Source organism: Lutjanus erythropterus, chromosome 4, assembly GCF_056507025.1.
Source record: "Lutjanus erythropterus isolate fLutEry1 chromosome 4, fLutEry1.hap2, whole genome shotgun sequence".
NCBI lineage: Eukaryota > Metazoa > Chordata > Actinopteri > Lutjaniformes > Lutjanidae > Lutjanus > Lutjanus erythropterus.
In genome coordinates, this window is record NC_139320.1 from 37,820,232 (window position 1) to 37,843,022 (window position 22,791).

At 40.6% G+C, this 22,791-nt stretch overlaps 1 protein-coding gene across 2 annotated transcripts in view; it reads left to right on the forward strand.

Annotated features, from left to right (window-relative positions):
* The window catches only part of igsf9ba (immunoglobulin superfamily, member 9Ba), a 96,508-nt gene that overhangs the window by 39,249 nt on the left and 34,468 nt on the right, over window positions 1–22,791 (forward strand). For both annotated transcript variants that reach the window (XM_084717896.1, XM_084717897.1), the window contains exons 4-5: window positions 9,183–9,334; window positions 19,626–19,743. In XM_084717896.1, the coding sequence (XP_084574022.1) occupies window positions 9,183–9,334; window positions 19,626–19,743 (270 nt within the window). The remainder of the gene's footprint in view (window positions 1–9,182; window positions 9,335–19,625; window positions 19,744–22,791) is intronic.

A 22,791-nucleotide genomic window follows, 5' to 3' on the forward strand; every position in this document is an offset into this window, starting at 1 on the left:
TTGTGTTTTATTTATTTTTTTTATTTTTAAACCCTGCTGTATCTGTTTCATGCGAGGAATGCTTTTTAGACAGATATTATATTAAGCTGCTTCATATGTTTTGCAGGAGATGTAACTGAATAAATGCTGTCTGCAGACGCATGATGCAGCAAAGACGCAGGAAAGTAAATGCAGCAAATGCATGTAGTCTTATTTAATTCCCTGCATGTCTTAGATTTTTTTTACACCAAAATTAGCACTTATATGAAGGTTTTTAAAACCTGCTAAAGACTCCTTTCCTACTGTCAGCACTTCACTTTACTACACTGAGGGGTACAGCATGTACTAGGCGTATCTCATAGCTGCTGTGAGTCTGCAGATAGACCTACATGTAGTGAACAGTAGGAAGCAGCATGGAGGCCACTGACAAAGTAACACTCTTATAAATTAAGTTCCTAACTAGAACCATAAAGGAGTCTTTGGCTTTTTGGTTCCTGGTAGAACCTTACATGAAGGTTTCACTTGGAACCTTTTCAGAGAATTTTACCCAGAACCCAACATACCTAGAACCGTCTGTAAAAGGTCCTACTGAGAGCCCCTTAGGTTCCATGGAGAACCCTTCTGTGGTGTAATGGTTCCACCCAGAACCCTCTCTGGGGGTTCTATCATGAACCTTTCCACCTTATAAGGGTTCTACCAAGAACCTTTTATCAAGAATTCTCCCAGAGTATTCTGCTGAGAACCCTTTTATATTCTAAGGGTTCTATTTGGAACCCATTTGGATGGTTCCACCAAGAACCCATTTGTATTCCAAAGTTTTTATCTAGAACTCAACCCTTGAGTTGTATCGAGGACCCCTTTTATATTCCAAAGGTTTTATCCAGAACCCAAACTGGTGATTCCACCGAGAACCCTTTTATATTCCAAAGGTTTTGCTTAGAACTTACTGAAGTTGGTTCATTGAGAACTCTTTTTTTTATTTCAAGGATTCTACCAAGAACCCACCCAGAGGGTTCTTCCAAGACTCCATTTATATTCCAAGGGTTTTATCTAGAACTCAACCCCAGAGTTCAACTGAGAACCCTTTTATATTCCAAGGGTTTTACTTAGAATCCACCAAAGTGACTCTAGGAGGATTTGAGAACCATTTTCATATGCCAAAGGTTTTATCCAGAACCGACCCAGGGGGTTTTACCAGGAACCCTTTTATATTAAGGTATGAAGAACCATTGACTAAAAAATCTTGAGGAACTCTTTCTTTCAAAAAGGGTTCTCTGGATGAAAATGGAACCTTTAGTCTTACTAGAACCCTTGACAAACCCTTATTTCAAAGAAAAGTTCTTCAGAAGCTAATGATTCTCAGTAGAATTTCAGCCCATTAGGAAGAACCCTTTTGGAACCTTTATTTTTAAGAAAGTGTGTTAGTTGCTTTAATTTACTTCAGTCTCTTTCAAGCACAAGGCTGACTAATTTTAAACGATGTTTGAGCGCTGCTTGAACGGAGACTGATGGAATTTGTGGCTGAGATATAAAATAATCCTGTAAGTTACAGCCGGAGACGAAAAGCTGCTTCAGAAAAGGGGCGAAAATTAGCGTATCCACTAGGAGTGATGTTTCCGTCACTGGCGATCAGAGCTGGACTCAATAAATACCTGAAATACTGCAGTAATTTGACCGAGGAGTGAACGCTGATTGTACCCTTTCTCACCGAAGACAAAGACCAGATGTTAGTGCCTGTCAGAAGGTCTTTTTGTCCACTGTAAAAGGGTCTTTAGTCGGCATCTCTGTAAGAGGTTAATATAAGTGTGTGAATATTTCTTGAAAAGGCGTTTGAAAAGAACAGCTCGGGCCAAAAGTGGTGATTTCCTGGTGTTAAAGCTTCACAGGTCTCTGACTTCAGAAAGCTGTAATCCGCTGTGTTGTTAGAGAGACTTTGCTCGCAAAGTACTGTCAAGCTCATTCACATGTATATTTTTGGCGCTTATGAGTGCTGTGTGAAACTCATGCATATTCGATTTGATCATGCATATGTTTTACAATGGGTGCAATTCTCGTGTGTGAATAATGATTACAACAACACGCCGTATGCGAAATACTGTGTAAAAAGCCATTTATAAAGTCCAGTGAACGGCATAATCACTGTGGAATGAAAAATGCTGATCTGTATAAATGCTTATTATCAATGCAGGACATTATGTTTTCTTTTGTGTGTATTGTGTGTGTGTGTGTTCGTACGCCACATGCTGCAGATTACTGTCTGCACTGTGCTCTGTGTGTAGTGTGTTACATCACCGTTGACATGAGAGCATCTCATTGTGTGTGTTTGTATGCGTCTAAATAAGATCTCTGTCTGCTGCTTGAAGTTGTAGCTGAAGAGTGAATAGGTTGTCACCTGCACGCTCCTCGTGATGTTTGGAGGTTGTGAAAACGTCTGTGGGCGTGCATGTGTATGGGTGTATCAATGTTTTGTTGTGTAGGCATACTGCATCTCTGTAGCGTGCCTCATCAGTATTCACTCTTAACTTCACCGGCTGCCTCCCTCCCTCCCTCTTCTGCCGCTCTCCACTCCTGTCAGGCCTTTCAACAGAAACGGAGCTCTTTGGGCTGAAGCAGAACTAATAATATCCCTGAATGTCATATGTACTTGGTATATTAAGTGATGGAGTTTTACATGACCTCATGCATGTAATGTGTCTGGCTGTAAAGAGAAAATAGTAAAAATGCATGTATCATATCAAAGTTGAGTGACTCATTAAATCTGAGTGTAAATAAACCTTCATAACTTAAAAAACCCAGCCTCAAAAACAGCTTATTTTGCTGGTTAGGCCATTTCTCATGACTGTGTAGGCGTGGTAGATAATGTTTTGATTGACATCTCCGTAAAATGTGCCACCTAAAAAAATCAGTGCACCAGTGTACCTTGCAGTGAGACAGGAGAAATGAAACCGTCATCTATGTTCCCTTCAAAGACTCCTTTTCCATACACATGTGCTGGCTTGGCTTGACTCACTTTGACTCAGATATCAGCTCAACGCAGCAAGGATTTGCATCTCCATTAGAACAGGGCTACCTGCTCGAAGATGTTTTTTAACTTAAGACAAGCTTAGCTTGAATCAAGCAGCAGTAAAACAGCAAATTAACCTGTAAATTCTTCACAGTAAAAATACCATGTTATTTTGTTAATTAAAATATTTTATTGTGACGCTGCAAAAGCAGGAAAAGATGGGTTTTCATCAGCGGTAACTTATAATGACTCACCTCAACTGAGAGTGAACATGAAACAGTAAAATAAATACCTGAAAGTACAAACGGTGACACAGGAGAGAAACAAAACTACAAACCACATAGATTCAGTTAGAAGCTACACAAGTACTAAAAGCTGAACACGCTTTTAAAAAGTCTTTCTTTCTGGCCTCTTGCACATCCAAGTTGAATCTAGCAACATGTGTCTTGGGGGGTGTCGGGGGGTTCTCACAGGTCAGCCACAGTCAGTGAGACATCGTCACAAGTCGCTCGGAGGCAGGTCTGGTGTATTTTGGCCAGAAATAATCCACCTCTGGTGCAATTCTCCCTGTTGTAAGATTCTTGCTTGTGTTGCATCAGCTCTCAGATGTACGTCGCTTTGGATAAAAGTGTCAGCTAAATGACATTGTTGTTGTTGTTCTAAGTGAAGTGGTGAAAATAGTTTAAAAGTAGCATACACATAAATGTAAGATGGCAGTTCCCTGTTGCTGACTTGGCTCAGACTAAAACAGACAGACAAAGCGTGAGCAGAGAGGTTTTGAGTCGTTTGGTGGGACAACTGCCTGGATTTTTTATGATTAGTTTGCCGTGGGGCTGTACTGAATGATTCAAAGCTTTGTTTGTTACTATGGTGTTTGAACAGCAAAATTAGTATTGGATTATTCATATATTTATTTTCCCTGCTGGCTGCGTCTGTGTCGATCGTGCTGCTGGTGTTTTGCAGGTCTGTGTTAAGCTTGCGCTGAAGTTGCTGCTGCTGCTCGGTGGGTGCACACCCACCTGGGCTGTCTCTCTCTGTGTCTTTGACACAAAGAGCCTCTGTTGTCTCTCGGACCATCACTGAGCAGCAGCTTCAGTGCGAGCTGGACGTTGACTGAAAAACCACTGCCTGCTGACACAGATGCTGGGATGTACAGCTCCACCGTAGCCAGCATGTCTGTAAGAGAGAGAGAGACATAGAGGATGGAAGATGCACTATCGTATGCAATATTTCTGTACGTTATTAATAACTTACTCAGAATGCTCCTTTGTTACGTGATCCACCCGGCTGAACCTGTGATATTTTCCCGTGATAAAGGTGAACATGTTTTAATTATCCAGTAAAAAGAATGAAATGTTCTTGTGTCTGACATCCCCCTCACTCACAGAGGCTTTTAAAACAGACGTTCATGGAAACGCCAAAGCAGTAGTTGTCCCAGAGTCTTTATATCCAAAGAAGGACTTGATATGAAGACTTTATGCAACTGTTGTCCTCTAAATGGGTGTCTGTGAGAGAAGCAGGTGCCATTTTCGTCTGGCCTGCACACAGACACTAAGGGCACCCATTTCCTTTGGCTGTTGGTATTTGCATACACTCCTCCTTTGAGTTCCTGTTTGCTGGCCTTAACTTCCTGCCAAGCGGACAGGGAATTCGTGCCCACTCAGTGGCAGGTGTCAGATGGCAAGGCCTTGTGCCCGAAAAAGACACTAAGGCCAGTCTCTGTCTCTGCCCTCCCTCCTCCTCATCCTCTCCTCTTTGGTCTCATCTAATGTGTCCTTCCTTTCTCTTTACTTTTCAAGCATCAGCAAGCTTTTCAGAGAGCGAGAATATACCAGCACACCAGCATTTTCACATGATTTTAACTTATCCATCTACACTGAAACATAAAAAAGACAGACCCTGCCACTGTGTCACTGGGTTACTGATGGGCTGGCATTTAGGACCCATTTGGTTGACCCAACTGGGGCCCAAATGCCAGCTCATTTGTCCACCAGCACCATATATTCCCCATGTGTGTCTGTCCTTGTCAGTCACTAACGGGCCCTTTGTGGCTACCAGTGGAGTGAACAATCATTCTCAGGGCCATGTGGGATGTAAATTTAGATAATAAGTACACATTTTTGGTCTTCACAAATTGCTCACATGAATGCCCAAATATTGGGACACATATGTGGCCTACATGAACAAATGGACACAACTCTGTCTCTTTGTTTTTTGGGGGAAGAGAGGAAGGAAGAAAAAGATGCATTTGGCATTTTTGTTTTGCAGACTTCACAATTTCAGCCCAATAGTGGTAAAAAAAAAAGACATGGGGTATAAATAGCATTAGGTGCTTTTCAGGATGCCACAGTGAGGAACCAGTTAATAAACAATACACAGATAATAAGCAGTTTCTGACCAATTAATAAACCAGTGTTTTATTAATTGGTCTTTAATGTTATAACTTTACATCTTCCCCTTATTTGAACAAAACAGATGCTCCAGTTGAGCTCTCACAGCCTCATTCTCTTTCAGCCTCCAGATGCTGCTGCCACCTTCATCAGACAAAGTTTTCAGATTGCCTCATTAATGTTATCAGAGTTTCTGTTAGCACTGGGTTAAAATCCAAAATATTGCTAAATATGCACTTTTGCTTTTAGGTTTGACACCAAATCCTTTGCCATCTTCGTCATGTCAACTCCTGCTACTCAGCTGCTGTCCAGAGCAGACACTTTCAGTTTATAATTGTAGCATACTGATGACATGGTCTGCGAACACCATTGCACACCGGTAACAATGACTGCCATGGCAAGCCCTGGTGCCTGATGGCGTCTTGACAAAAATCACTGGTCTGCGATCACCTGATGTGACAATTTCTATGACTTGGTCTGCAAATTAACCCTGAGGAGCAGAGAGTGGTCTTCCTCACACATGAGTATACTTCACCATATGTTGCTGGCAGTGGAATTGTGAAGATAATTGGAAAGCTATGACTGATCAATGTCAAATGAGTAGTCCTCCACGTTGGCCAAGAACTTATGACTAATGCCTCATGTGACACAGTGACCATTTCAAATCACAGCAAGTATAATATATGATAATCCAGATTGAGAGGCACTCAGAGTCTAGTTGATTGCGTCTGTGCAGCAGTATACACTGAAACACGTTACACGTTTGAGGCTCATGATGTGAAGTCAATGAAAAATGTGTACTCTATGTAGCCGTATTCTCCGAGGGGCAGAGACAAGAAAAGAAAGACCAGGCGAGGGAGTAAAACGATGCAGACGCACTCTGGAGTTAGTGAGCAAATAGCGGCGGATGTGAGCCTTCAAAGAACAGGCCAGAGCCGACGTCTGAGCATCCAGGCCATCTGCCGATGTGCTGTGTGGTCTACAAAGACGAACAGTGGGAGTGCAGCATCTTCAAGCGTCTTTTAATGTATATAATTGATGAAGAGCTGCAGTAAGTAGGCCGAGAATATGATGCTCAGCTTACTTTTTTTGTAGAGCAACTCCCAAGTTTCCCAGCCGTGGTGACACTTCCTCCGTGACGAGCTGTACCTGATGGCGTGAAACAACTCCCAGGTTGACCAGTGTACCTGCTGTTGTCACCGCCATGTGTGCCGCCTGTTTCAACTGATGCTTAGTCCAATGATAAAAATCTGAATTAGAATTGAGAATAATGTCAGGTCCAAATTGATGTAAAACATCTTACTACTATCAATTACAAGTAAAAGTCCTGGATTTGAAATAAACTTGTTATCACTTAAATTCACTTTAACTGTCAGATAAATGTAGTGGGGAAAAAAAAGTACAATATGGATGTTGGGGAAGAAGTATGAAGTATGAATCTCAAAATTGCCCTTAAATACAGCACTTGAGTAAATGTACTTAGAATTGCATTCCACCAATGCATCTAATTGAATATTTGGGATGAGCCCAATCGATGAGAATCAATTAAGTACATCTCAAGATTAAAGCACAAACTCACAGTGCATCAACTGCACAAGATTTCCTGTTGATAAATAAAATGATGCGTCATGATCCGTTTAATGCAGCTGTTGACCCATCAACCACACGAGCAGGAGATACATAAAGCAGTCGTGCATTTTATTAGAGTCTCCATTAATCTACTGTATCATATAATGTAATGAGTGTGAGAGAGTGAGAGGGCAGTATGGACAGGCAGATGTCTAAATGTGCTAATTGGGCGATTTGTTTACTCCATGCCAGGTGCTTGTGTGCAGTCTGAAGCATGGCAGCACTCCCAGCGGCAAGCAGTGACCCACTTGTATAGCGGCGCCTTTTTTCTCTTTAACTAAACACAGTGCCACTATTTATAATCAAAATATTATGTTGAAACACTGAAAGCAGCTGGCTGGGGAAACTACAGTTTATTGGCCTGCAGTAGGTGGTGAAGAGCTCCCCTGTGGCTGTTAGTGGAGCTCAGGAACATCAGGAGGAAGTGCAGGGATGGAGCTAAGTGGTTCCTTTACGTTTTCTGGTGCTGAGCAGTTTCATAAAACGTTGGCATCACCTGCTATCTGAGCAGCTTCTGTCCAACAGTATTCCTCTTAAAGTTTGTCCTCTCTCATCCCTCGATAGTTCCATGTGTTCCAGGAATGTGCCATAATTGTGTATGTGTTAAGAGAGTTTACTATTACCAGTATCCCTTGGTGCCAGTGTGTCTCACTGGTGAACGACGGTACTACAACAAAAATTTTCCTCGCAGACCACCAGCCTGTAAAATTTGTTGTTTTCTTTAAACATGGAGGCTTTATATTTTGTTGCTGTAAGATGCAAATCTTGTATATCCCAAACCGTTACGTTTCAGGAAATGAAAATACCCCTGTGTTTTTAAACTAACTGAATGCTGTTTAGGTCAAAGTTAGTAGCTCTGTTTAATACTTTTCAGGGGTTAAATATTTGTAAAATCCTGGGCGCCCCTATAGCTCAGTTGGTAAGGCGTGTGCTAGGGCTGCACGATATTGGAAAAAACTGACATTGCGATTTTTTTAACCCTGCGATATATATTGCAATATGAAAAAATACAGGAATTTTCACCAGATAACTTGAATAGCACTTTATGTTATGCTGCACTGCTGCCATCTTGTGGACAATTAACCTGCACTGATCTTGTGACTCACTTCATATGCAGGGGCGTGGTCTGCTTTGGCAAACTGATTTAGAACGATTGTGATTGGTGGATCGCTGCGCACAGTGTGTGTCAGATACCCTTGAAATTAGATGAGAACACGTTTAGTTCATTTGCCTCCTACATTGCAGGACCTGCAATTTGACTATTGCGCACACGTACATTGAGATGAAGATGCTCAAACGATATAGTGTGCAGCTCGAGCGTGTGCACCATGTGTTCAGGCTGTCAGTCCTCTGCAGCGGCTGCTGGTTCCATTCCCGCCTGCGGCACATTTGTTGCGTGTCATCCCCTCTCTCTCCCCCTTTCCTGTCATATCTTCAGCTGTCCTATGTTAATAAAAGCAAAAAGCCCAAAGAATAATAAAAATAAATAAATAAATCAATTTGTAAAATCCTCATAAAGGGTGATCAATAACACTGATTTATTAAAAAAAAAAATCAAAATATGGGGATATGAAGGTTGCGCACGACAATAACGATTTGTACAATATTTCCTGAGGATTAAAAGGTGCATGATGTCATCTCAATATAAAGTCTATGGGCCCAGCAGGACCATGACAGCGATTTTATTTCTATTAGATGCAATCTTGCATCGTTTTAACCACTTCAGCAGCAGAAGAAGGTTGGTAAACTTAATCCAAAACTCTACAGCCATGCCAGTGGCTCTCTAAGGTGCTTTGAGCTGAATGCTAACATCAGCATGCTAACATGCTAATATTTAGCAGGAATGTTTACAGTGTTCACCATCATAGTTTAGCTTGTTGGCATGCTAACATTAGCACTAAACGACTGAGGCTGATGGGAGGTTGTGTTTATTTTTTAACCAATCAGTTTTAACAATGGCATCCACCCGTCAATCAGTTTTCAACTTCAGAGACTCAGAGTCATCTGGACATCTCAGTTTCGACCAAAGTGGCGGTCCAGCCATAGACCTATCAGGGCTAAAAATTTGCAAAAGCTGTGAATGAAAACAGAAGCATCTCAAACTGAAGACAACATCCAACTACTGTTTAATTTAAATGTTATCACTGCTGTAATCATTCCTGTTGTGACTCTCTCCACAGCCCCACCTTCATTTACAGCAACGCCACCACAGTATGTGGAGGCGAAGGAAGGGGGAAGCACTCTGCTTAGCTGCTCTGCCCAGGGAAATCCAAAACCAATGATCAGCTGGCTGAGAGAGGGGGAGGAGCTCGCAACCAACGCAAAATACTCGGTAAGAATGGTACTGAAAATTGGGCTTAATTCTGATTTATAATTGTGTACAAATATAGAAGCAGGGTTTGTGCACAGATGGTGTCATCCACCGAGTCCATCTGTACTGGAAGTATGTTATGGACTGTGTCCCTGTGAGGCCACTATCAGTTTGTTCTGTTGCTGTGCTGCAAAAAAAACAAAAAAAAAAAATCTGCAGTCCTGCGGTTTTTGATGATATGTCACAAGCCAAAAACTATAATAAAACATGTACGGGTGGGTTAACAGGTAAGAAAATATTCTCAATTACAGTTGTAGATTGTTTTTTACATTTGAGACATATTAAATAAATGTTTTATTTCACAACAAGTGGCGTCCCTTTGATTGATTAAAGGTGACGGACAGTTTACTTAAGTTTGTTTTGCTCATTTCAAAACGTCTCCGCTTTAGAGAAGCAGAGAGGGGCACCAGCATGGAAGCTAAGCTAATAAACTGCTGTGTGTGGGATCAAGGAAACATACTTTAACCCCGTAAAAAGGCCCATCTGAAGAAGTCAATATTAGTTTGAATCTAAGCCATATAAACCAAATATCGTTCTCTCCAAACCAGCCAAACTCTAGTAGCGAAATCAGTAATGTTATGGGAGTTGCTGGTCTACTGGAGAAATGAACAGTTGTTTTGTTTGTGCTATTGTTTGATTTATGTGTCTTAAAAGGATGGTTTGGATTCACCGAAGTCACACAATGACAGAAACAAACCAACAGATCGAGGCAGTGGTAGACCAGTAACTCCCATGAGCTGAGAGGTAAAATTACTGATTTCAACTATGGTCTTTGGTTGGTTTGGAGAGAACGATATTTGGCTTATATAATGGTGGTTTTCTGCCAAAAAAGGCTGTCTGATGGGAAAGTAAAGTGGTGAAAGTGGCTAGAATACATTTTACTGCAGCCCTGTCCACAGCAGCACATTGATTAGCTTCATACACCAGCAGTCCTGTTGCTTCTCCAAACTGAGGGTGTGCCAACTGACATCTACTGTGGTTAATACACTGACTGTGGATAAGTACCTCAGACAACCCAACTTTAAATAACCCCAACTATCCCTTTAATGTAGTATGTACCTACAGACCTTTGAAATTAAATGTCCTTCTGTGATCCTCATCATTTGATCTTAATATGAACAACTTTTGTAAATTGTCAGGCATATTTATAGTTTTATACAGAACTAATAACATTTTTAAGTCAACCAAAACTTTAAATTTCAACACACGTGACTTGATGAACAGTAACACAGCACAGCAGAGATTTAGTATTCTTCATGTACATGTTGCCCCACACTTTTGTACAGTTTCAAAAACATGGAAGAATAGTTGGGTAGGTAGCTCTTTATTTATCCCTGTGGGGAAATTTCAGTAGCAGATGTACATATAAGGGATAGAAAAAAGGGATAACAAATAATCAAAAGTAAGCAACTACTCAATACACTAAAAAAGAATAGATACTAACATGCCAGTACTAATGTAAGAATAAGGTACATCAATATGCATAATAAAGTATAAAATAAAGTGTAAAATCTGTTTAAAAAGTTTTAAAAATGTATAAAGCAGTGTAAAAAAAGAGAAAACAGTGTCAACATGTAAACAGTAGATGGTACAGTGTTGTAGCCTTATACCTTCTTGCTGTGCAGAATATGAGATGCAGCAAAATCTAAAGTGTCCTTTGCTGTAACAACTGCAATATTTATACACACTTTTCCCTTTATATATTACATATGAGGTTTACAAGTTAATATGTAGTTCATTATGGCCCAAATTTTGCTTCACATGCTCTTCCTCTCTGTGTGTTACCATTGTGGTTTATCTTTTTTTTTTTTTTTTTTTAGTTACTGAAAACCGTAAGTTTAGTTTGATTCCATCAGTCAGACTCTTCCTGCCTCTCAGTACAAATTAACTCCACCTTGAATCACTTTAAAGGTGCTAAAAAACAGCTACTGGCAGCCGCCTCACATCCCTCATTGTCATCTGGTGCTGCATGAATTTTATTTCTGTGGATAAACTCCCAAAAGTAACAGTCTGATGTCATGACAAGATTATTTCTGGCACAGCCTCGATGTGGTTTGATAGCAGCAGAAATGTCTCAGCTACATAAACCATCAACAACAAACATCAGGTTTGTGTTGTTTAGTCGCACAGAATCAAAGACATTAAACACACCGCTGCATTATGGATGACTCACAGACACTTAGAGCTTCAACAGACGATGATGCATCACAGCCACATGATGTTGCATCTTGAGCAAAAAAAGGGGGCAAATGTCACTCTTTCTCAAGTGGAGAAACTCTTGCTCTCTTGCTCTCACTATACTATCACAAGTGCTCTCTCCGCCCACACGTGGAGCTGCAGAGAGCACTTGAATGCAACATCTGTACTCTGCCGATTGTCAGGAGTCATTCTCGCAGAAGTAGGAATTTGAAGTAGACAAGGGAGGCCAAGGTAAACAGAAAATTAAATCACAGCAGCTCATTACAAAAAGAACTGCGAGAATGCTTTGAACATCACAGGTTGTCGATTATGTAGGACAAGAACAGGAGCATTGAAGGGCGTCTTTTATACTGCACGGAACTTTTTGAAAGGTGGACGCCTCCCTCCTTTTTCTGCACGCCTTCATGTTCTCAGATGTCACTGATACTGCAGTCCGCTGCCTGTGTGATGCAGGAGGTGACAGGAGCATACAGGAGTGTCTGTTAAAGGGATAGTTTGGAGTTATTTGAAGTGGGCTTAAATGAGATACTTATCAATAGTCAGTGTACTAGCTACAGTAGATGATGATCAACATGCCGCCAGTTTGGAGAAGCATCGTGGGTCCTGTTGAATAAAGCTAAGCAATGTAGCACCGTGGACAGTGTCACCAACAGAATGTAGGGGAAACCCGGGGCAATTATAACGGGGGCAACTGCAAAACATTCAATCCGTCAGATCAGAATGTTAACACTTACTCTGCACATGCTCAGTAGGATTCTCTCGCTGCCTGAGAAAAAAATTCACTTAAGCGAAAGTTTTTAAAAAAATGCTGATTTTGAGGTATGAAAGTTTGGTTGTACAGTATTTCTTTTCTGCTGTCTATGGTTTAGATTTAAACTTATAACTTATTTCTAGGTAACTGGTTAAAAATTAACATGAACAATCAATACTAATATAGGTATTGCTAGCTAGCATGCAAGATTTTATCATGGCTGCAAGATCAGCAGCAATTCTAACACTGAGCACTCAATGTAAGCACCTAGTTTGTCTGTGTTGACACAGTTTTCTGTTAGAAAATGAACATATTTTTCTAAAACACTAGAAAAATAGTTTTTGCAAATATAGAAATAGACTTTTGCTGTGAATACATACTCTGCCTGACATCTAGAAAATTTTGAACCATATACAAAAAGATCTTATGTAATATTATTAGAAATTACAGCAGTAATATAGCGTACGCTCATACGTTTATACTAATATTGCTTATTTTAGACCATTTTAAGTGGCTAAAAATGCATTTTGTTGCTGACCCTGGCCATGTATTGACTCGCATCTACTGTTCATCTACCTAACTGTAGGGAAAAAAAGGAGCTATGGATAAGTACCTCAATAAAGTGCATAAACACAACACCTCTTCAAATCATCTGAACTATCCCTTTAAGGGCTACTTCCTCTTTCATTTTACCCTTTTCACTCCACCATCTCTCCCTCCAGTCACCTCTTTTTAACACCATTCCCTCCGTAAATGATTAGACAACATTCTGATGCATTATTAATCTCCCTCTTCTGCATCAATATTACATGAGTCCTAATACGAATGTTACACTAAAAATGAAAATCGCTTCTGAGAACCAAATGCCATACTTCACTAGCTGCTCCATTATATACTGTACTGAGAAATATAGAAAAGCAGCACATTTATCAGCTTTCTTCATCCATTTGGCTGTTCAGAGTGCATGTTCAAACACAAACCTCAAACTTGGGAAAGCTCCTTCTTGCGGTGAGAAGAGAGCCGATCGTGTGTTTGTGCGTGTGTGATCGAGCATGAGGGTATATTTGCTCACCCACATGCTCAGATCCATGGAGACGTCATGGAGAAAGGCAGGAATGTGACAGACAGGGTTTGAGAGGAGGAGGAGGAGGAGGAGGAGGAGGATTCCTCTTTTCTTTACTTTACTTTATTACTTTATTTATTTGCACAGGGGAAAAAAAAACATAAAACAAAGATACTAAACAAAACAGTTGTGCAGCAGAGGACAGAAACCTGCGTGGGATTATAAGGGTCTTCCCCAAAGTGCACTCAAATCACAAGCACAAAAAAGCGAGCTGGAAAACAACAGCAGCCTCCCGCTGTTTCAGTCTCTCTGGATGTGTCAGTGAAGTGACAGAAATTGAGATTCTGCCTTCATCTCATGCCTCACCTTATCTACCGCTTCTTCTTTCTTCTGTCCCCCTTTCCCCCCTCATCTATTGCTTCCTTTCTCCTCCTCCTCGTCCTGCTCCTCCTTTTCTTTAATCTTCTCCCCCTCAACTTGGATTGAGTACAGCTGTGGCTCAGACAGTATTGGAATGGACTGGTGGTCATTACATATGATCACATCCCATTAAGTTTACTGTCTTGGAAGTTTGCTACGATCACTACTGCATGTGCTGCCTGGGCTGGAGGAGTGTAATGATTTGATCCAACAGATTTAATTTTGATAGATTCAGTGCAACATGAAATACCAGGATTCATTCAGAATGCAGGGTAAATTTTCAAAGAGGCCTTTTTGCATATGAAGTTAAAGATAACACCCAGGCCGTCGCAGCCTGACATGAACACATCATGGACCCATCAGCCCATGTTTTTCATGCACATTTATGGAAAAAGAAAACTATATCAAACTCAAACCTATATATAACCTATACTGATTGCTGACTCCTCACTCCTCATAAGGATATCTTTGATATATTTGATTTAAAATGGTATTTTATATATTTGGCTTCATGCAATTTAAAAAAGGCTATTTTGGAGTTGTGATCAAATTTCAATTTATCGTTCGACCCCTAGCCTGCGTTGCGAGCGAGGTTACAGCTAATGTCTGTACAGTTGTCACATTGAACGAACAAACAGTCCACCAGTCAAAGTCACACAAATAAGGTGGCAGTGAAGACCCACTGACAACAGTCTAACACGTAGTTCCCCTTGTTCATTTTCTATACGACACAGGCAAATCGCATTTGAAGGAATTGTATTATTCTGGGCGATATGGGACTGACCACCAATGTGAAAAATTGGCTGGAATGAAAGTTGAACAAATTCAAGTTTATGCAAATTAATCTAGTAATTCTAGCAATAGGAATTATCATCTTTATTTATTTGTTTGCCAGTGAGCAAGCTATTGCTAGCTTGCGAGCTCTGATGCAGCAATTTGATTGCTTCACTTCTAGCAACTCTCCGTCTTCGTGAAAAAAGTGTGCTTTGCTTTCTGTCTGAAAATTTTACATTTTTAGTCCATTTTCACTCTCAACACATAAAATATGGCAGCTTGGTCAGTGCCTCTATGATTCAAACTATGACACTGTGAGTAACCCTCTAGAGGGTCATTTCTGGATGCGCCCTTAAAGTCATGTGACATAGTATGAAGAGCAAGAAAGACTGTATGTGGAAGAGGTGGTTTGGTTCAACAAACAAGATCAAACAAGCACAAGACTTTCTACCCAGGACACCAGGGTTCGTGTCCTGAGTAAAACCAAAAGTTAACAATGACTTCTTTTTAAGTTATGTAACATACTGAAATTACATCACATTTAATTTGCATTACATAGGTTACATTATGTATGTAAACTTACTTCAGCAAAATACTTATTTTAGCCCAAACCAAGATCTTTTCCTAAGCCTACCCAAGTTGTTTTTGTGCCTTTATTTCAAAAGTCTACCTGGACGTTGCATATTTAGTATGGCTAACTGGACCGTGGAGCCCTGCATGTGCATGTGCAAGCTGCCCAGCTATGAGAGGCTCTTATTTTGAAAGTATACCATAAGCCAGAAATGACAGCAGTGCAGTAAAGTTAGTGGTTTGTGAAGGAGGCTGAACAGGAGCAGAATACCTGCCAAATCAGCCAGACAGCAGTCACTGCAAGCATGTAATTAAAATTAAGACTTAAAATCTGTTTTAATCTCTTCCTCTTTTTTCAATTAATACTAATGGCTTTCCGAGCCTCAAAATCGATGCTTCATCAATGTTTAGTTCACACTTCCAGCTCTCAGCAGGCCACACGTGTCGCATGTTACAGCAGTGACGCACAAAGTGTTACCCTGTGAGAGACAGTCTGAGTGTTGATGATTCAGTTTGCCAACAGTCTGACACAAGTTAAATGCAGCTCGGGTTGATCTACTAGTCGCATCTCGTGGCTATAAAACATGTGAGAGACAGATGAATAGGAATAATTCTGCAGGCGTAGCAGATTCCCCCTCAGCTGCATGAATGGACAGACTACAGCTGTGTGTGACTTGAATGGACAGAGCCTCTCGCAAACCTGTTGCATAATTTATGAGGGTGTTTCTATTAGGTTTGGTTAATGTGTTTCTTCACCACTTATTGCTTCTCATCAGTGGCTGCACACAGGGACACGCAGCAACATGGAGTTGGACGTTTCCAAGGTTACCACATGCAGGAATCAGACCTGGAGTTAATTAAAGTATGACACATCCATGACTTTCAAGTGTTTGATGTATTTTCTTCAGAGCAGACTCTGTCCACTAACTTACTCACTTAAAAGTGGAGGTGTTATATATCTTTGATCAGCGGTGGAATATAACAAAGTAAATTTCCTCAAATGCTGCAAAATTTAAGGTGTTTGTATATTGTTTATTAAACTACCCACCAGTGTATAAAGTTAGAGCTGAATCGATTTGTTGATCGATCAGTTAGTTGATCGTTATCTCCAGGCTATTCTGATAAACTATTTAAGTCATTTTCATTAATTATTTGTGGTTCTACTTATGATTACAGCCTCTCAAATCGGAGAATTTGATACTTGTACTTATTTTAAATTACAGTAAAGTTAAGAATGCTGGTCTTTTGTTTGGACAAAACAGTTGGACAATTTCACAGTTTATTTGATAGTAAATGTATCTATAAATCAGAAAAAAACAACAACTGATTTATCAGTAATGAAAATTACCATTAGTTGCAGACCTATATAACAAGATAAGTTAAAAATCTGCTTCAACTGAACGAACTACAGCAGTAAGAATAATATAATGCTGTTCTCTGTAATAGCGTAACACTCCCAAGAAATACTTTAATTTTTGGTACTTTTAGTGTTTTTTGCTAATAATTCTAATATACATATATGAAGTAACATTTTCAATACAGGACTTTTACTTGTAATGGAGTATTTTAAGATTGTTGTATTGCTGCGTTTACTTAACTAAAGGATCTGAATTATGGCTACAAGTAACTCTAATTTTCATTTTAGATTAATCTGCTAATTGATTATTTCTTTCTAGCCTATCAAAGCCAACAGGATGTCAACAGGATGCGTAGAATCTCCAACCGACAGTCTAAAACTCAAAAATATGCAATTTTCTATTATGCAAGTCAAAGAAAACTAGAGAATATTCACATTTAACAGGCTGTAATCAGTAAAGTTCAAACATTTTTACTTTGAGATCCAGATTTGTAGGATTTATTGGCAAATTATGGCAGAAATTTAATACATTATTCACAAGTTTATTTCCTTACTTACTTACATATTAAGACCCTATGGAGCATAGGCCATTGACGACATTGACATCCTTTTTGTCATTCTCCATTTGTGGTTGTGGCTATTGTTTTAGAGGACCAGATGTCGTTGAGGGTGATGAAGGCTGCTCTGGATTTGCCTACTCTGGTGGTGACATGATTGTCTGTGTCACCTTGCTTATCCACAGTGCTGCCAAGCTAGGTGAAGGGGTTGACTTCCTGTATGGCCTCTACTATGACTGAGTTGTTGGTAGAGGTGTTGATCTTCATTGATTTGGTCTTATGTCTCAAGGAATGTGGTTGCCAGCTCGGTTGTATTGTCCTGCATCTGGTTGTAGCTTTGCAACAAGAAGGCCAGATCATCAGCAAAGTCTAGGTCGTCAAGTTGTGTCCAGAGGGTTCACTGTATGCCATTTTTTCTTCTTGTTGCAGTGTTTTTCATTGTCCAGTCAATGACTAGAAGGAACAATTACAACTCATTGCTTGCTAACGCTGCTTGTTGCTACCTGTCGCCTCGCCACCTGTAGTTTTCGGAGTTGGGCTTACTCTTCATGTCCTCTGGTGTTTGCTTGTACGTGACCCTGCTGACTGACTGACCCGGACCTGACAGTTCAGGGATGTAGTTTCCACTCTCCATCAGGGCTGTGAACTGAAAGTTGTCCATGCTGGCCTGCTGGCTAGCCGCTTCTCACCTGGCGTCTACCTGTTGCCACGTAACTGGGTGAAACTGTAGTGTTGTAACTTGTGAGCTGTCTTCTGTTTGCTGGCTGGATTTGTCTGTTCCTGTGCCTGCTGCAGTTAGACCATTGAATACTTGTGTACCGTCTGTCTGGGTTTTCTGGTTTGCTGCTCAAATATCCCGGCTCGAACTTAGCCTCTCCGTCGGACGGCAGCGCGGAACTAACTAGCTTAGCATTCCCGCTTTGCCTAGACTGGCTAACACTGCTGGCCTGTGCAGCTTCATCACACCAACCAGCAACACCGACACCCAAATATGCCAACAAAGCTGAAAACTGAGGTGAAACCTGATGAGAAATATGTCTTGCTCGCACAGATAAATGAGCTACTCCAGCAGCGGATAGAGATGTTTATGGCACTGCTACAACAACAACAAGATAACTTTAAAGGCTTTGTAAAAATCATTATGGACTCTACAAACACAAGATTGGATGTGATATCAAGAGAAGTTCAAGAGATAAAAACAAACACCCAATTTACACAGAAGGAAGTGAATGACATCAAAACTGACAACGCTTAACAGGCAGAACACTGTAATGTGATGCGGTTGGACATCCTAAATATATGTGAAAGTCGACTAGCTGCCACTGATAAAATGGGCCAACTCAGAGGAGAAGGTGAAGAGGGTCTTCTCCGAAAAGCTGCGGCTGCGGTGGGAGATCAAGGTGGAGCGGGCGCACCGCACAGGTGAATCTGTTCCTGGAAGCGACAGACCCAGACCCACTGTTGTAAAGTTCTTGAGATACAAGGACAGATGAGTGGTCTTGCAGAGAGCCAAAAGCCTCAGAGGCACCAAAATCTACATCAATGAAAATTACACGAACACTGTCACACTGAAAAGGAAAGAACTGCCTCTGAAACTGAGAGCTACAAGCGACAAAGGGGGGCATTGCCTTTTTGAGGCAGGACAAAATGATTACCCACCCCTGCAGCAGCACCCCAAAGCACCCTAGAAATGTTTGAACCCTGAGCAGGTGTGCTCTACCTCTGTTTCACAAACACACCTTATGCCAGACACTCACAAGAATCGCACACATTAACAAAAACAACATGTTAATAACCTAGACATACTGGCAATCGCAGAGACACATCTGGATTCAACTTTTGAAGACACAGTGCTAATTATTCGGGGATACAAAATTCGCAGAAGAGACAGAGACAACTTTGGTGGTGGAGTAGCCTGTTACATTCCAGAACATACTGGTGAAAATTAGATTTGTTCCAGTACAGTACTTTAGTGGTTTGGCTGCAAATACATTTGCCTCATTTAAAACCAGTTTGGTTGGCTGTTGTTACAGACCACCTAGTACAAACAATATTTATCTTGATACAATCTGTGAAATGTTAGACTATAGTGGTACTCTTGGACATGAAACATGATTTATGGGCAACATCAACATTGACTGGTTTTCTCAAAATTGCCCACTAAAAAGTTTATCTGTTACAGATACCTTATCTCAAGTAATTAGCAAACCTACCAGAATATGTCAAAAAAATTCAACCTGTATTGTGCTTATAAAATGAATTTTGTTTCAGTGGATAAGAGTTTTAATTGGTTATTAGTAAAAGACAGATGTATTCATTATTTGTATTTATTAGAAATGTCTCTATTACAAAGACTGAGAGATATGTTCTGTATCAGTACTTATCTTTCAGTGCAGATAAACATAATAACATTACATGACACTAACATGAATTATTTCCTCCACCTCTGTCTTTGACAACCTGAAACGATGACTTGCAACATTTTAGTTTTTCACATTGTGTCACGTTTGTGTCAGTAGTTTTAATTTATCTGTTTCTCCTGCGCGTTTTCTCCATCACAGGTACATGACGGCACTCTAACCATCCTAGGCATCACCAGAGATGACAGAGGGGCGTACACATGTCGAGCCTACAGTGACCAGGGAGAGGTGCTCCACACTACCCGTCTGCTGGTTCAAGGTATCTGTAAATTAAAGCTCGCTGTAACAACCATTAACAAGTGTTGTTGACAACTGAATTTGCACCAGATTTTGAAATAAAAAAAAAAAAACGTTTCCAACGTTCTACCTGAGGCTGAATATTGCATTTGCATCGTCAAAGTAGTTCAGTTTCATTATTTATACTTGCAGGCATTTACTGTAGCAGCATTTAACAGCAGAGCCCTGCAGCTCTCTAGTATGCTGAGGTATGTAGCATACCTTGTGAGTCTATATCAGTCAGTCAATAGCTCAGTCTGGGGCCTGTGTGTGTGTGCATGTGTGTGCGCACTCTTGTGCACAGTCATGTGTGTACAACAGGATCCGTCTGTGAGAACGTCACTGTCTGTCTCCGGTCCATTAACTAGGCTCTCTGCTAGACACAGATCAGATAGATGGCTGCGATGCCAGCTTCCAGTTCTCTCAGTCTCCTGATACTGCAGGGCTGGGGGGAGTTAACACTGTGTATTTAACAAGAAACCCTCCTTCATGCTTTTATGGCACTGGTAGTGTGAGGTCTGTTTTAATGTCAGAACACAGGAAACGTTCTCCTCTTTGTTCACGGTATTGTAAAGTATGTGTACGCTCGCTGCAAACACACATTAAAAAATCATTGTGTTGTAACCCAGTGAACAGTGTGACCAGCGGTGCATGTGATGCAGCTGCATTGAGTCTGCAGGCCTCCAATGGACCTGTTAATACTACCATACCTGTTCTCTCAACCACAACACACTGCAGCAGCAGCAGCAGCACCACTGGTTTGACTGTGGACTCCACACAACAGGCAAAGCACGACAAAACTACCTGTACATTCTAGCTTCTATAGGGGAACACCTGACAATATAAAGCAGACGATACAAGAGCTCTGCAATTAAACACTTTCCTCACCAGAGTTTAAAAAAAAAAAGTTGCCAGCCAGCACTAGCATTTTGACAGAATTCACTGATACAGAATATTCAGTTCTATAAATATGTTAACATGGAATATGTCAAAAGAAAGAACAGATCTGATATCTTGTCAGACACAAGTTCTGGCTTCAGTCATTATTTTTTATAAGCAGTTGAATGTTGGCTGGTTACATCAGAAAATCTACTTTTCAGACAAATCTGACAACATTTTTGCAAAAAAGACATTTTTAAGCAGAATAGGAAAATAGGATTTTTTCGCTTCATATTACATGTGAGTGACCACTGTCACCAGTGTGTCTAACACTCTGTCCGAAACCCTGGCTGCAGCCTGAGTCCCAGGGGCTGCGGTGTGAGGAGCCTCGCTGTGTACCAGCTGCTGTGGAGGCCCAGGGACTGCAGCGTGGGCACCCTCGCTCTGTGCCCGGGTTGCGGCGTTCTCTGTACCTTGGGTCTGCAGCAATTGATGGAATGTCTCGTCGTTGGCGGGAAAAGAACCCATGAATGAACTTATATCTTCAGAACACTAAAGGTTTCCTTACTGCTGTGGCGATATCAACCCATTCTCATCCCAACTCGTCGGATACTGATGTTTTGTCTCCCCGCCCCTCGTCGCCTCATACTGAAGCACAAGGCATGGCTGTGTGATTTTGCTGAAGCGACTCATACCACGAAAGTCGCATATAGCATTAAAACTTTTAATAATAGTTTGGTTTCACACTGGACATAAATCTCTCTAAAGTCCTGTGCTTGTTTGAGACGTCCATCCACCTCACCTTCTCAGCAAGCGACCTTCTCCTTCTGTATATACTGTGTCATCAGGTGAGTCTCATGCAACCACATGGGTTTACACTGAAGTCACTTGAAACCCAGTCATGCATGTCTGTATGAGCTGCAGAGGGGCGATGACAAAACCTCAGTATCTATGAGTTGGGAATGAGTTGGATTTATTAATTAATCAATTTATTTTTATTACAGCTGGCACCAATGTTTATTTTCATTATCGATTAATATGCTGATGATTTTCTCAATTAATATATTTTCTGTAAAATCTATATAACCCATACCAAAGCCCATGGCGTCATCTCAGAGTCCAAGGTGACATGTTAAAATTCCTGGTCCAAAACACAAAATAAACACTTTTAAATTACATAAAAAACGAGAAAAGCAGGAAATTCTTACTTTTAAGAAGCTCATACCAGCACTGCTTTTGGCATTTTGGCTTGAAAAAGTAATTGGAACAAATAATTGATTATCTAAATAGTTGCTGATTAATTTTCTATTGATCAAGTAATCAGTGAATCCACTGATTGAGTTTCAGCTCGGGGTTTTCATTATTTATAATTATGTGATGATGATAGGTAATTTGTCAGGTATTTAAAGGTTTAGACAAAACAATCCAATTTATCACATGATCATAGTATATGTCATAACATGACATCTTATTGATTGATTGATTAATGGCTGACTAACTCTATCACCATCACAATGTAATATATATTGTGTCAGAAGTGTAAACACACTAATTTAACAGGGTTCCTTCTTTAGTTTTGGATGTGTCACAACATTAAGACACTCAGGGATGATATTATATTCCTGTTATTTTGTCCACCCCATTCACAAACTGCCACGTGTGAAGCTGAGGTTTAAATCTCAGTAACCTCTGTCATAAATATCAGATTAATGTCAGTCAGACGGGTGATGGAGGTGACATGCCTGGCTACATGCACACAGAGTGTTACACTTCACCTCATACAACCTGTTTCGGTGAAACACTTTTAGAAATCCACAGTCAGGTTTAATAAGAAAACCACATAAATAAAATGTTTGCACCGAGTTGAATATTGGCATGAAAAGCGCTGTGAGATAAAAACGCGTGGTATGATTAGAACTCAGAGCAATAACAAGCAGATATCTGAGGAGTCATGATTCTCACTCCCGTGATCTGTTTTTAATTGTTATGTGAGACACCCGCACAGCGCCGTCAGTAGTCCCACCTGATGCATAAAGCTGTGCACGCTGAGAGGAAAATAACCAGGAGGCTTGTATCTGGGCCCACTCATAAAAGACAGCTTACCTTTCATGGCTTCTGCTGTTTTATTGAGAGTTAAGAGCAAACCTCCAGT